At 40.3% G+C, this 12038-nt stretch overlaps 1 protein-coding gene across 3 annotated transcripts in view; it reads left to right on the plus strand.

Moving 5' to 3' along the window:
* pknox2 (pbx/knotted 1 homeobox 2) overlaps nucleotides 1-12038 on the plus strand; it is a 97600-nt gene that overhangs the window by 49216 nt on the left and 36346 nt on the right. For 2 of the 3 annotated variants that reach the window (XM_005454560.4, XM_003449813.5), the window contains exon 2: nucleotides 10314-10420. In XM_005454560.4, coding sequence (XP_005454617.1) covers nucleotides 10334-10420 — 87 coding nt within the window. In that variant the 5' untranslated portion in view covers nucleotides 10314-10333. Of the gene's footprint in view, nucleotides 1-4122; nucleotides 4156-4812; nucleotides 4842-10313; nucleotides 10421-12038 lie in introns of those variants that run through there. The other variant, XM_025910910.1, reaches the window with a different exon arrangement.

The raw sequence follows: 12038 nt of genomic DNA on the forward strand, positions 1-12038 counted from the left end.
CAAGTGGAGGAGTTCAAGTATCTCGGGGTCTTGTTCGCGAGTGATGGGAGAAGGGAGCCGGAGATCGACAGACGGATTGGTGCTGCGGCTGCAGTGATGCGGACGCTGCACCGGTCCGTCGTGGTGAAGAGGGAGCTGAGTGTAAAAGCGAAGCTCTCAATTTACCGGTCGAGCTACGTCCCTACCCTCACCTATGGCCACGAGCTGTGGGTAGTGACCGAAAGAACGAGATCGCGGATACAAGCGGCAGAAATGAGCTTCCTCCGAAGGGTGGCTGGCCTCTCCCTTAGAGATAGGGTGAGAAGTTCGGCCATCCGCGAGGGGCTCAGAGTAGAGCCGCTGCTCCTCCACATCGAAAGGAGCCAGTTGAGGTGGTTCGGGCATCTGACAAGGATGCCTCCTGGGCGCCTCCTGGGTGAGGTGTTCCGGGCATGTCCCACCGGGAGGAGGCCCCGGGGCAGACCCAGGACACGCTGGAGAGATTATATCTCTCGGCTGGCCTGGGAACGCCTTGGTGTTCCTCCGGATAAGCTGGAGGAGGTGGCTGGGGAGAGGGAGGTCTGGGCTTCTCTGCTTAGGCTGCTGCCCCCGCGACCCGGCCTCGGATAAAGCGAATGAAGATGGATGGATGGATGGATGGATGATTATTTAAGTAACCCAAATCAATAAGAAGGTAAAGGAACTCTGTTAGTTGACCTCATATTCCCTTCATCATTCCCTCTAATGTTAAGATAAGATAAGATAAGATAAGATAAGATAAGATAACCTTTATTAGTCCCACACGTGGGAAATTTGTTATGTTTAGGATATGGCCATCAGGGTTTTATACTTTCTAGTCATTCCATCTTAAGGGTTTCTGAATTTCCGTTTTTGATTATTTTGAAACTGTTTCACAGACGTGATTTGCATGCCCAGCTCATGGGTTTCAGTTTAAACAATTGAATGTTGCTCATGCATAAATTGTAAATACAATGTTTCTTTTGGTAAGTTAAAAGGAAGTGAGATGGTGTTTTTGGTCTACCACCCTGGTCCAAACTGAAACCCTTGGAGAGTGTGACATAACATGTTCTGCATTCCTCAAAAATGTTGTCCTGAGTTGAGTGTCTCATGAGTTCTGCCCGACACAGGCGCAGAACAGTAGCTAAAGAAGAAAAACTTCAGACGTAAAGAGCAACACATTAATCAATGTTTTGTACATTTAGTTTTCATTCCATCACTTTTATCTTAAGACCAAAAAGAGTAGAGACATTAGTTGGGCATTTTGGGGTATTTATTATGTGCCTGATATGTACTACACATACATAAATAATGTTTTTTTTGTTTCATATATTTTCATTCTATGAACTACCTATTTAGTTCTGAGTTCAATCTACCACATAGCAGACCCAAATTTCATACATTTAAGCAAGAAATGAATTTGTTTGATTTATATTTACAGTGAGTTGATTTAAAGAGTAACTGTTTGACAGCTGTTTGGAACGGTAACGCTATCAGTAGCTACTGGGAAAATGAAACTGCTAGCTCTTTTTTGCTTTGGGTACGCAATCAAGCAATCGTCATTTTGCAGTGACATACACTGTATAAAGTAAAACACATGTTCATTTTTTTTTTTATCACTCATCCACTTATGGAATTCACTAGAGTCATCAAATGAAATGACAGCTACTAAGATGTGTACATTTAGGTTGAGTTTTGTGAGTTTTCTTTATGTGAAGTTAAAAAGTTTCACTTCATCAAACTAGTTTCATTTAAATTTGCAGACAATAATGAATGGTGAGGGTATTCATTCATATATTTGAGTGAGTTTTAGTATTTTCTGGAATACCACAGTGCAAAGCTATTGTTTCATTGCGCTCTATGCCACAGAAAAATGTGATATCGATCCCACTTTGCGGAAGCACGCTTGGCTTTGGTCCTATATAGAAACAAGAAGGTACAGAATATCGCAGCTGTCATTTAATGAATTTACTTTGAAATCCACCAACCGTCATTTTATCTCTGGTTCTCTCTGAGCTTTTTCCACTAGAAAGACGCTGTTACACTGCTATTTTTGTTGATGTTGGGGAGCACATTGTTGGCACTCTTCACTCAACCCACCCACCCTCTTCCCAGGAGTGTGTGTGCCTGTGTATATGTTTGTTTTAGGAAATGATGCAGAGCCAGTTTGTGTAAATTTATCCACGACACAGCTGAAACAAAAATAAGTTTACTGAAGTCGGCCTGCCAACCATTTGGTGGCCTCGTGCCATGTTTGCCGAGTGTGTCGTATATGTAGTAGAGAATATCCATGTTCTTTTTATAATTATTTTGATGGAAGATTGAGGTGTGCACTGGAGCCTACTGCGTCGAAACAAACCTTTACAGTAACATATTTGAGCTGTAGCCAATGGGAAACTGATTTTACATTAATAAGTGTCTACTCAGTTGTCTCGACATTTTAAAGCCTCTTGGAAATAAATGTTAATTAACATTTTCTAATAATTAATCAGAAGCCTGGGCTTTTGACTATCTCAAAACTTTCGTTTATCCACCTTCCATTATCCAAACCAGAGCTTATGTTTCACAATATCTTGCCCCCCCTCCCATTTTCTTTGAACTTTGGTCAAACTTAGCCTTGATACCTAATCATGTTCAGGGAATTTATAAAAAGCTCCTTGTGATGTCAAGAATAGTTTGCTCTCTCAGTTATTAAGAGGTTCAGTAAATGATGAGTGTAATCCCCTTCAGCTGACTGTGTGGGAAAATCTATGATACTGGACTCCTTGGTCTTCCCTAAAGCAGATATGTATATTTATATACATTTGCCATATGGATCCTTCTCACCAAGCATAATATTAGTTTGTGTCGCTGTTCAGAATATGATTGTCTATACTGGTAACTGTCATATTAGTGTCGATTCATAGTCTGGTACTATTGCCAAAAGTTGAAACTTAAATGCTCTTCTAGACTAGTTTTCAGATTCTCCCCTCACCTTAAACTGGCTGTGCTGGATGGTTGACCTTCCTGGAGTGGGTTGTGGGATTGTTGGGGTTTCTTTCTAATATTGCAGGGTCTTTATTTTACAATGTACAGGTGACTGTACCTGTGAAATGGCACTATATGAATAAAACTGAATTGAATTTACGATGGTAGAATGACTTACCTGCTGCAAGAGTATTCTTTGTCTTGTGTGTTTAGTCTCTTTAGATTAAAAATTCGCCTCATTACAAGAAGGGTTTTTTAGCTATGTTAATAAGGCTATTTGCATGCAAACCACCTGCCCATGGGGGATTCCAAAAATGTTTCTACTGCACTGTAGTTTCACCACTATCCATTTTAGTCTGTGTTTTTTAATCTAATTTTAAAAGCAGGAAGCAACGGAATCAAACTGGAATCTGTAATATCCAAACAAAGATTTGCATAAATTCAAAGAAAAGAATTGCACTCAATGTGGAGTGCTGGCGCCATTGTTCGCCACATTCAAAGAAAGTGGCGAATCTTGCAAACTGTCACACCCACAGGAAATCCTGAATCTTCATTCAGACTGTGGGGTATATTTGAATTTGTGAAGGACATTCATTAAGAAGTTCAGCATGAAAGAATAAACTGGAAAGGTTAGAGATTTAAATTCAAGCACAAAATGTCATTGGAAATTGAAAGTCGGAGGAACCTTTGGAGTGAAGTGAGTAAAGAGAGGGAGAAGACTTAATGGTAAGAAGCATCTTGTTGATAATTATGATGCAGCTTAGTGATTTAGTTAAAAAGAAATGCGTACATGTCGTAGCCAATACCTATATAACCTATTTTTATGCTAAACATCTTCAGTCAGTGTCCACTGGACCATGTTCTTCTTTTGCATGTTTTATTTCAGCAACAGAACATCCTTCTCTGTCCCTCTCCACACTGTCTGCAGTGAGGCAAGACTGAGCAACTTCCCTGACACTGCAGAAATGCAGAATTACATACCAATACTTCCCTGTTGACCCAAGAGTCCCACATTGTGGGCCCCTCTACGCCTTGTCATTTTGACATTTTGATCTTAGCTAAATCCATGCAGTGACCACAACACTGCTGTAACATCTTTCAGTAAACTACAAATCCATGCCTTATTTATCATGCAGGTGAGGATGAGTCCAATCAACAAGAGCAGATAAATAAATGATACTGGTATGAATGGTAAGTATGGACTGTTGAAGAGCAAAGTTGTGAGGTTGGCTGGGTGGAGGGAGCTGCTGCTGGATCGGGTTAATGAGGTGGTCTGGGAGCATGGACCGGGTTCCTGACTGCAGTATGCATGGAGTTCACTTTAGCCTAGGGGGGATTTGTAGCCCTAAGACCACTGGTTAGACTCTTTTTGCCTCAGGCCGTGTATCCACTCAAGCCTTTGAGTGTGAGTGTGTGTGTGTGTATACAGATGTATGCGTGCTTGTATGGTGGTATGCCGGGAGACAGTGATTGTAATATTGCCCTCAGGATGACTCTGGTTGAAGCTTTGAGATCTCTGTGTTTAGTGTTGGAATTTGTGCATTAATATACATGCCTGTGTTTGCATGCGTACCCATTCCTGCTTGCATGCGGTGTATTTGCACTTGGATCTGTGTGTTTTGTGATTTTCTGCATCGAGTCCAACTACAAATGTGTACATAGCATCCCCCATCCCTGGCCCCAAATCTCATTACCATTCCACCCTTCCCTCCATCGTTTTACTCAACGCCATCAAGGCCTTGCCTCCTGGTGTTTGCATTGTAAATCAGGTCTGACAATAAGGCAATGATTAGATCCTACTCGTATTCAAAAACATCTTATTTATTTATTCATCTCCCTCTCTTGCAGGGCATCAAGATGCATAATATCTGACCAAGGTGACATACCCACTTCCAAATGTTATTCATTGCTTTTGCAGGTCAACCTTTTCACCAACAAACCCAGGACAGATTAAATGAGATTTTTATGACAGGATATGCATGGAAGGGCTGCCTCTTTGATGCATGTACATACAGTACCAGTTCAGCTATCAGACTATGTTAAAGTGTTGCAATCTATGGGTAAGTGGCTTAGAAGCTTTCCTCTGGTGTAAAACTGTGGCACACTGTCCCTATTTTCATTAATATGCTCAAGATATTATGTCTGAAAAGTTGCTGGAGACTGAGAAGCAGGTCCAATTGTACTGGATCATTTAAGTCAGTCAAGCTTTAGTGATTTTGTTATTTCGGGTTTTTAAGAAAGTGGCATCATGGGGACTGGGCTAATTTCTCTTCCAATTGCATCCTGCCATTGTGAGATTATTTCATTATTTCTGTTGATAATGAAAGCAAATAAGACTCATATGTGTATCTGATAGGCCTCTACTAGTCTGTTGAAAACATTAGGATTTTTGTTTGGTTCATTGGTTAATCAATGCTGATCATATAAGTGAACAAATATGTACAGTCATGTGAAAAAGTGCTTGCCCCCTTCCGGATTTCCTATTTCTTTTGGATACACTTAAATGTTTCAGGTCATCAAACAAATGTAAATATTAGACAAAGATAAGACAAGTAAACACAAAATGTAGTTTCTAAAAGAAGTTGTTTTTAATTAAGGGGAAAACAATCCCAGCCTACTGCCCCTGTGTAAAAAAGTGATTGCCTGCAATCAAGCATTTGTGATATCTGGCAGTCTTTCACAGGGCTGTGGAGAATTTTGGACAACTCATCTTTGCAGAATTTTGTAATTCAGCCACATTGGAAGGTTTTTGAGCATGAACCACCTTTTTAAGGTCATGCCACAGCATCTCAATCAGATCCAGGTCAAGACTTGGACTAGACCACTTAAAAGTCTTCATTTTATTTTTCTTAAGCTATTCAGTGGTGTAGTGGCTGGTGTGTTTTGGATCATTGTCCTGCTGCAGAGCCCAAGTGTGCTTCAGCTTTAGGTTACAAATAGATGTCGGACATTCTCCTTCAGGAGGTTCAGGAGAATTCATGGTTCCATTTACCACAGCGAGTCTTCCAGGTCCTGAGGCAACAAAACAGCCCCAGATCAACATCAGATTAACACCACCATATTTTACTATTTGTATGATGGTCCTTTCTCTGAAATGTTTCTCTGATGTTAGCCAGATGTAAATGGGCACACACCTTCCAAAAAGTTCAACCTTTGTCTTGTAAGTCCACAGAGTATTTTCCCAAAAGTCTTGGGGATCATCAAGATGTTTTCTGGCAAAACTGAGACAAGCCTTCGAGATGCATTGTCTTGCGTCTTTGAACTCTGCTATGCAGGCCTTTTTTGCCCAGTCTCTTCCCTATGGTGGAGTCATGAACACTGAATTTAACTGAGGCAAGTGAGGCCTGCAGTTCTTTGGATGTTGTTCTGGGGTCTTGTGTGACCTCTTGGACAAGTTGTTACTGCACTCTTGGGGTACATTTGGTTGGCTGGCCTCTCCTGGGAAGGTTCACCACTGTTCCATGTTTTTGCCATATGTGAAAAAAAATGGGTCTCGCTGTAGTTCACTGAAGTCCCACAGCTTTAGAGATGGCCTTTCCAGACTGAGGTGAGACACTTTTTCACACAGGGTAATATAGATTTTGATAGAGGAATTTCATGGCATTTCAAACAAACATTCACATTATCCTCAAGATTAATTGTAATGACTTTTATAAGTGAGTTGGCCACTTAACTCATCTTTCCTTAGTTTGGTAATTGGCCACAACAGTCTTAACTTTTGAAGGAAACACTAAACACATTGACTTCTGGGACGGGCTCAGAGTAGAGAGAGATTATATCTCTTGGCTGGTCTGGGAATACCTCAGTGTTCCCCCGGATAAGCTAGAGAAAGTGGCTCCAGATAAGTGGAAGAAAGTGGATGGTAATGGTTAATATTGTGGAGTCTACATGTGTACAGCGTCAAGTGATAGAAAGTGTCACGGTTAACTTGGTAATGTAAGATTATGCCGTAAGATGATAACGGATAATATTATGGAGCAAACATGCTAACAAAACATATTTAACTTGGTCACTTTTTTACATTATATATGTATATCTGTATATGCATATATGTATGCATATACAGCATGCTAATGCATGGTAATGTTAACATTCAGCTTTAATCTGGTTGGAGATTGAGTTCAAGAGTGCTATAAAAATCTGAACATCACAGCCTCACATCAAACCACCAATTCAGCAACATGGTTATTTTCAGTTTTACATGTGAGGGCTCACATTACCTGTTCTCCACAGTTTGTGTGACTGTCAACACCGTCACCTCTGTTCACTTCTTTGCTGTGAAGTGTTGATAAGTCAACATGAGAGAATACCGCATCTCTGTCTACAACAGGCCTGTTTTTATTAATGAACCAGTGTAAGCCCCCTACCAGGTCACAGTTTGGCATGCAAGAAGTGTTCTCCAGGGTGCTGCTTTGTGTGTTTAAATCGCAAAGTTTCTTTTTATCACCGTAGTCAGTGGCACGAAGCACTCTCGTCCCATGTATAATAGAAGCTGGACACTTTGTAAGAAATTCACCTTTAAACCAAAGCAGAGAAAAAACACTTCAGACATAGCTGAACTGTGAAGTCCACAGGCAGTGATCACATCATGTGTGACTAGATATGAATTTTTATTCAATGCCGGAGGTAAACAGGGTGAAACCGCAGCTACACTGCAGCCTAACCTTGCATCAATAGAGCACAGGCCCATTCTGTGCCTGAGAATTGTTGGAAAATTGAATGCTGAATAGAAATGTTCCTTATTGCACACAATCCGATGAAAGAGAACGTCTGCCTCCAATCCAAATTCAGAAAACCCTTTGATGTTTGTTGAAATAATTTTATGCCTACTTCTCATTTTTTATTTTATGCTTGCTCTTGAATTTTGATTGTGACTACAGGCACTTTTCAATTGATATGCATTACGAACTTCGCAATAATTGAAAGGGCCTTGTTGAGGAACAAACATGTCATTTATCCCTGAAATTAATTTCACAACTTATTGTGTAACCACACACCTTTGGTGACTTTGGAAAGGGTGGGTGCCAGATGCTTATTGTCTTCAAAAATTGTACTTCCAAATTCATGAGAGAATTTTTTTTGCTGGGTTGAAATTAAATATCTTGTTGGTGTTTTTCTGGGTTTTTTTCCCCCAGTGTTCTTGTCTGTTCTTGTATGTACATTCACGCCTCAGCAGCCTTGGTATAGCATGTGTTTGTGCACAAGTTATGTTTCAGTGTGTGTGTATTTATGGATGCACCATTGCCTGCTCAAATTTACCATTTGGTGGCTTGTTCCTTTGAGGGATGGCAAAACTTGAGAGGCTGCGTAAAATACTGTGTGGTAATTGGAATTGCTTTATCTTCAGTCTCATCAATTAATGTGCAATTTTCCATTTAATCACTAACACGCTCGCTTCATTTGCAATTAAAATGAGGACTGATAACAGAGAAGATGCCTTTCAGCTGATACCAGTTGGAATGAGAACAGAAACCAGAAGACACAATCGGTACACAACGCAACTCACTGAGACATGCGCATGGCACACAAACAAGTGTGAGCACACGCAGAGCAAACAGTCCTGCTTATATATGGGTGCACTGAATACATACACACTGAAACAGAATGACACAATAAAACATGCAGATTTGCAGCTAAAACCCCAAATTAGAAACCAAATCACCATTTGAAATCAAAATGCTGGCAGCGGTGGTGGATAGGGGTGCCACTCAAACAGAGAAAGGTCTACTCTGGTTGTCTTTTCTCTGACTTTTCCATTCAGAGACAATGTCAGGGTCTGAGTCTCAGTGGGTGATGAGCTGACTGGCAGTGAAGTTTCTGTCATGTAATATCCCAGAGTAGAGAGGAGAAAAAAGTTGCTCTTGCTGCTTCCCGTCTTTCACCTGAATATACTGAAGTCTACCCAAAAGGAGCCTTTTTGTTCACTCAGCTCAACACACAGGAGGCCATAGGAGGAGGTTTTATAGTGCTGGAAGGAGGAATGCCGCATAATACTTAAACATAATCTCATTAATGTTTCTGTAATAGTCCAACTTGTTGTGTCTCATATACTTATTTATTACATATTTTTGCAGTTTTTCTTTTGTAGTCTATCTAAGATCCTCGTTTATACTATCATGTAAACAGTGTTATATGATTATTATAGTCTATAACTTCACAGTCAAATACTCCAAATCCTTGGCTTTAACAGTCTGGTGGATTTTGCTCCACTTTCCTGAGGCGGTATCTTCTGAGTGGATGTTGCAAGCGGTACAGAGATTTTGCTCAGATGTTCCAGTTTCGTTTCACTAGCTGGTAATCAAATGCTTTTCCTCCAGGTCAATACCATTCAGTCCAAGTGCACCAGTCCATTGTAATTGCTGCTTGTCTTTCACAACCACACAAGGCTTTATGTGGCATTAGAGGGCATTTTTCAAATAACTCTGCCAGCCCAGGGTACCCAGCAAACTGATTGTTTAAAGTGACAGATTGAAACCTCACGTGTCTGATCTCACATGATATATGAGATCAGAGCTTAAAGAGCTTGCCTTTTTTAAAAGTTGAAATCTCACAAAAAGTTTAATAAAGTTTAACCACACATTTATCTAAAACACCTTTTCTGCCATCATGTCACATTAACAAGGCATTTTCATGCAGTATATACATAGGTTAAATGTAACCTAAGGAAAGAGATCCAGCTGTGCTGTGTGTGTGTGTATGTGCATCTCTGCAAACCAATTAGCTTCCTTCAGTGGGTGTGGGGGCAATGGTTACAACAGAGTTCCACAGGGTACGGCCCTCAGCCCTGTGGGGTCTTGGCCAATAGCAATTAGCCTACCAACAAGAGCCCTAATTAGCCCTCTTGATTGGCTTGGTTACAGCACAGCAACAACATCAGCAGCCAAAACATAGAGACGACCAAGGTGACTCCGCCACAATGCATGTAAAGCCATCTGTAATTAGCAAACGAGCATAGCTCTCTGTAAATGGTAAACAAGTAGTGGGCTTTGTTTGTGGTATCCTCATGAACCTGCTGCTATGTAAAGTGTTTCTTTAAAAGGGCTGCGCACACTTAATCATGTTGTTTTCTTTTTGCTTGGCAGCATTGTTAGAGCACTCAGTGATAATACTGACTGTTCTGTGAGCTCTATGCAACACATGCAGAAGTAGACTGAAGGGAGATATAGCAAAGAAATAAATTAGTAAGTGCAGAAGGGATAGAAGTGTGAGACGATGTGTTTGAGAAACCCGTCTCGTATGATTTAATCATAGCAGCACCTGGTGGTGGCTGCTGTCATGGAATTTACAATCACTGCTTCCTTGCACTGGATTTATGTTTTTTTTTTCTTTCTTGTCTGTTTCTTTCCCAGTCTCAATGTGAAACTATCCCATGATGCAACATGTGTCCCCAGCATCTGCAGTGACAATGATGGCCACCCAGAGCGCTCCTCCACCATCGTACCAGGAGAGCCAACAGGTTAGCGCACCAACTTAAAGACTTTTCATATGGTACAAACCTCTGTACAATAACCCCTGGATTATTGTGTCTAATGTGAACACACAGCTAAGCTTATGGAGGTTTTCTGTGTTATCTGAGCTCTTACTTACAATGAGAATAGAGCACCTTACAAGTATAAATCAGGATCTGATGAGAAGGATTGAAGGTTAAAGATTTGATAAATAATAATTTCGGGTTTTTCCCCAAACTAAAACTTGTACTCTTTAATAGTTGAAATTTTAAGATGATTTGTAGTACACATTTAAGAGCAGCCTCTCATGATTCATAATTGGTGTCATTCTAAACAACCTCTGGAGTAAAACAAAAAAAATAAAAGTAACGTTTAACATTTGGGGTTTTGTTGACAGTGGGTTTATGCCCTTGTTTATTATCCAGCTATCTTTTCTCAGCATGCATTAGGTTATTCTTTTCAGCAGGAGCTGTGGTTTTAAATTTGTTTTGATTTTTGTGAGAACTCAGAAATTAACTAAATGAAAATGACAAAAAAGGTTTTGTTAAATTACAAGTCATTTCATATACTATGACATGAGCGTTCCCCAACATTTTTTGCACCATGGACCGGTTTAATGTCAGACAATATTTTCACAGACCGGCCTTTAAGGTGTTGCGGATAAATACAACAAAATAAAATGATACGACCAGGACAAAAACTGTGGTATTTTGTAAATATAATAATAAACGCGAATTGACCGTGTGATTGTGTAACTTTATTAGCAACCTCCTCCTAAAATGACAACATTGAGAGTAACATCCTCCTCTCTGCCCCTTAATGCTCTCTGGTCACTATGGTAATGCGTAAATATTTCTTTCAAAATAAGACACACAAGTACAACATGGGAAAACACCCAGGGAAACCAAGTTAACGATAAAAACCCTGAAAACCGTAAATTTCACACGCGAGCCTTAACTCTCGCGGCCAGCACCAAACGACGCACGGACCGGTAACAGTCCGTAGCCTGAGAATTGGGAACTGCTGATCTAAACCATATACTCAATGATATCACGACCTGCCTTTGGTCCTGTCTACTCACCTGTCAGCTCGATCAATTCCAACCTACTAAGGCCACACACACTATCTGGCCTCCAGGTGTTAGCATAGAGCCTAAAACATATAAAGTGCAACTAGTGCGGAGCAGGCTTGTTCCAGCACATCCCAACACCTTGTGCTGTGTTAACTGTTGCCAGTAAAACAAAATAAAAGCCATCACTTACTGTTCCATGTATTCAATCAACAAATTTCGCTGCATCTGTGAATGTACTGAGTATTTCTGCTGCCTTGTGTTTAAGTCCATTTTACATATGAAGGATATGTTCTAAATAGCCTTGTATAGAATTTTGGATGGGTGATCCTTTTTGTGAACTACAGTACACCACCATTCATAGATGTAAAACAAATGTGTATCTATTTGTAGTGAACAAACCTCTAAATCTAATATGTAAAATCACATCTGTTTGTAACTTTTTCTTAAGCTTATGAGAATTACTAAGGGTGAACATGAAAAAAGATGCTGTCACAAAAGATGATAAAACACTTAAAGAGAATCCCTAGCTGAACATGAGCTTTAAATAATAACTT

The sequence above is a fragment of the Oreochromis niloticus genome, linkage group LG10, assembly GCF_001858045.2.
Source record: "Oreochromis niloticus isolate F11D_XX linkage group LG10, O_niloticus_UMD_NMBU, whole genome shotgun sequence".
Classification (NCBI taxonomy): domain Eukaryota; kingdom Metazoa; phylum Chordata; class Actinopteri; order Cichliformes; family Cichlidae; genus Oreochromis; species Oreochromis niloticus.